General features: G+C 38.2%; 1 protein-coding gene across 1 annotated transcript; it reads left to right on the forward strand.

Moving 5' to 3' along the window:
* Positions 1-575: 575 nt before the first annotated feature.
* Positions 576-4,022, forward strand: LOC121684876. The gene is made up of 3 exons (XM_042064996.1): positions 576-1,933; positions 2,038-2,180; positions 4,008-4,022. Exons 1-3 carry the CDS (start codon positions 670-672, stop codon positions 4,020-4,022), a joined length of 1,422 nt encoding a protein of 473 aa, XP_041920930.1. The 5' UTR covers positions 576-669.
* Positions 4,023-4,277: the final 255 nt, after the last annotated feature.

Raw genomic sequence — 4,277 nt, forward strand, 5'->3', positions numbered from 1 at the left:
GAAAAATACAGAAGTTAGAACAGAAGGTCAAAGAATTACAGAGGAAAAATGAAAGACACAGAAAGCGCTTTCAGAGGTTAAATAAGAAGTTGGAATCACAGTCAAAAAGCTCTCCAAGATCAATGATTCAGAGTGAGGCAGAGATGCACAGACTTCCTTCACGTGTCAGAAAGACCCTTCTTTTCCACAACACCTTAATGCACAAAATGAAGGAAAAATACAAATCTGTTAGCTACAAAGAGAAACATGCTCTCAGAAGAGTGCTCACATCCAGATTAATGAGAAAATACAGACTTGTCTCTATGATCAGAAAATTTGTTGGCATCTCTCCCTCAGTTTTGAACAAAACTGAAAAACAGCCTTGTCATCAGTTCAGCTACCAGAGAAAACATTCTCAAAAGAGTGTGGATATTGTGAAAATCTTTCTGAGTCGAGATGACAACAGTCGCGTATCTGCAGGAACAAAGGATACAATCACACGCTTTAAAACAAAAAAACAAAAGGTTCCTTTCTGATACCTTGGTTAATTTGTATCAGAAATTGATTTTGGAGATGCCTCATTTGAAGTTCTCTTATTCTCTTTTTTGTCGGATAAAGCCATTTTGGATTCTCACTCCCAAAATAACGGATAGAGAGACATGCCTCTGCAAGGTGCACGAGAATGCCCAGATGAAGGCAAGCAAATTAAAGCAGCTTGGCATCATTGACTCCCAAAATGTGATAACACTGGCTGCAGAGTTGTGCTGTAACGCAGACAATAAGGTCTGCATGTACAGAGAGTGTATGACATGCAAGAACAAGTCACTAACCAGTCTGAAGAATCCATCAGAAACAGGAATAACATGGTGGTACCAGTGGGTCACAAAGAAAGAGGAATATGAAAAGGAAATAGAAGGAGAGAAAGAGAAAATAGCAGTGACAAAAACTGTTAAACAAATATGTGAGGGCAACGCACAACACCTATTTGAAGATTTGGAAAAAGACCTGAATGGCAGGGTGTGCAAGCACCTCTTCAACATCAAGCATCAATATGCACAGCTGCAATCACTACATAGAACCCTCAGAGATGATGAGGTTATTCTCCACGTTGACTATGCAGAGAATTGGCAGTGCAAATATGCAAAAGAGGTGCAGCAAGTCCATTTTGGTGCTTCTCACAGACAGGCAACACTGCACAATGTTGTTATGTACACCTCCAACAATACTCTTTCCTTCTGTACATTGTCACCATCTATGAAACATGATCCTGCTGCCATTTGGGCTCAACTGGATCCTGTCCTTCAGTTTCTGAAGGTGAACTACCCCAGAGTTGACAAGCTGTTCTTCATCAGTGATGGGCCAACCATGCAGTATAGGGGAAAGAAGAACTTCTACCTCATGAGCATAATTCCCTTCCAGATGGGTTTCAGAACAGTTAACTGGAGTTTCCTGGAAGCAGGGCATGGTAAAGGGCCTGCGGATGGTGTGGGAGCCACAATAAAAAGAACAGCAGACACACAGGTAGCCAGAGGCTCTGATATTCCTTCTGCGAAAACACTGTATGAGACCCTGCGCACTCTTACAAAGGTCCACCTTTTTTACGTAGAGGATGATCAGATATCCCGTGTGAGTGCTCTCCTCCCCAAAGAATTGCCCACCATCAAGGGAACGCTAAGCCTTCATCAAGTGATCTGCACCACTCCAGGGACAATTTACCATCGAGTGCTGAGTTGCTTCTGTGAGAGAGAAGGTGTCTGTGGATGTTTCCAGCCAAAGGCGGTTGACTTGGCACCACAGACAGTAGGCTCTATAGAGCCACAAATCATAGAAGGCACCTCTGGACGTGGTCCTCTCTGCCCACTAGATGAAATCACAGAAGACCTCAAAGGGAAATGGTGCATTGTCATCTACGAAAATGATCCATATCCTGGTATAATTGAGGATGTGGATGAAGGTGAGAAGATGTTCATACCAAACACTACATTTTTAATGTTGCTTATGTCTTCCATAGGTGGTATAATTTTACATAACAGTTAAAATGTATTTATTTGTTATCAGGTGCAGTTGAGGTCAAAGTTATGTGCAGTGCTGGACAAAACAAATTTTTCTGGCCATTGATTGAGGACAAAATTTGGTACACACAAGACAACGTCATGACATTAATCTCCCCTCCAGAAAAGATAAACAGCAGGCATGTCCAGGTTAACCCTGCTATTTTTGAAGCAGTCTTGGAAAAGTTGAAATGAGAAGAGACAAAGTATCCTCCAATTGATGTAAACAAGTTTCACACAGGCACACAACGCCCACCCATACATAACGGATAGACGCGCGCACACACACACACACACACACACACATGCAGTTCTGTATATTTCTTTTATATGAAAATGTATTCAACCTAACTAAAATGTACCTAAAGTTTACTTAGACAAACTCAGCAACAAGAGAATCAGTTAAGGAGGTTTAGAGAAGTTAGAATGTGTAATGGAAAAACAGGCCCATATGTGTACACCAACGTTACAGGTGGACATGGGTGCACACAAATCAAATTCTGTAGTTTATACTGTGGGCCTGAAGTTTTATATGGACATACTGTACATGTTTGTATTGTTCTGAAGATTTAAATGAGTGGTTCTGAAGATAACAAAAGGAGTTACTAAAAATCACAATTGTGTTGACATTGTTCAATTGTAGCATATCTGAGATCAAAAGAAATAGTTTGGATGTCGGAATGTTTAAACATGGACATTAAAATGAGATCTCAAAATAAAATGTTTGATAATTCCATTTACATGATGAACATTACAGTAATATTGTTAGACGTCAGTTGTGTTAAATATGACCTTTTTCCTCCATCCTTTTGATATACTGTTTATTATAACACAAATAAAAGTTTCTGTTTCTGAAACAGAGCACATTGTGTCATCTTTTTCTCAAGAGATGTGAAAATCAACACAGAATCTTGCATCCCTTCAAGGTCTGAACTATCCGCCAGCTCTTCAGCGTACTGTCAGTGCAAAGTGCTTTTATGTGGTGTTGCTTTAGGTCCTCTTTGTGCTGTATGTTTTAGCTGCATAATGCCAACCATTTTTGACTAATTACTTTTTTTACACAAAATATGGACAGTGAAATATGGTCGTCACTACCGAAACATTACTGTCACTACCGAACATTTGAGGTCACGACCGAAACACATAATATTCTGGAAAAATAAAATATGTTTTGTTATCAGAAAAAAATGACATAATTTTATTTAGTTAGATAAAAATTTAAACTAATGAATCCTTGAATTTTAAATCTGTATCAGTGCATGTATGGCATTTACAGAGAAATATTGCTTTCAAAATGCATTTAATTCGATGAACCACCCTTATGGTTTTGTTAAAATTATACTTTTAATCAATATAACCATGAAATTGTCTTTAAAAAAAATTAAAAATATATATTTATAAGGTTAATGCAAAGGAAATCAGAATAGGCATTTAAAAACTAATTTTTATATCAAATGTTGTTGCGTTTCGGTAGTGACACATTTTGGGAGAGAGAAAACATTTCGAAACTGTATAAAAACACTGTAGGAAACTAAAGTGTCCAATCAGTAGAATAGTGTTCTTTAGATGTTCTACTATGTTAATGACTACAAAGCTTTCAGGAAAAAACACACTTTTCTCAAAAAGTTTTGAAGTGTGAATTTGCACCAATTCGGTAGAATGGCCCATATCACACCAGATGCCTGCAACGTGCAAAAAACATAATCAAGGACTTCACCCATCCAGGCCATGATCTGTTCACCCTTTTGCCATCTGGAAGGCGCTACAGTTCCCTCCAGTGTCGCACCTCTAGACTCTCTAAGAGTTTTTACCCAAGTGCCATTAAACATCTGAACAATTGACGGCACTGCACCCTTTGGACTGTCTTTTTTAGCTACTTATTTATTTATTACTGTGCATATATTGTCTTGCTCTCTTTTGTCTTAGGTTGTAGTTTATGTTCCATGTTTCATGTGTCTTGTTATGTGTCACCACTAGGGGAAGTGCAATTGAATTTCGTTGTCACTATGTGCAATGACAATAAAGGCATTCTAATTACAGTGCATGAAAATGCACTGTACTGTTCTTCCTAGGCATTTTATTCTTCCGCTAACGCATTTAATGCAGCTTCAACCGTTTAACGTAGAAACTTCATTCAGACTATGTTACGTAGGTCTTACTTAGGACATGGGGGCTTTGTATTTTTCATCTTTGTAACTTTTATACTTTTTAAACTATTAATTAAAAACTATTCAAAATTTCCCCATA

This window comes from Alosa sapidissima, chromosome 16, assembly GCF_018492685.1.
Source record: "Alosa sapidissima isolate fAloSap1 chromosome 16, fAloSap1.pri, whole genome shotgun sequence".
Lineage (NCBI taxonomy): Eukaryota > Metazoa > Chordata > Actinopteri > Clupeiformes > Clupeidae > Alosa > Alosa sapidissima.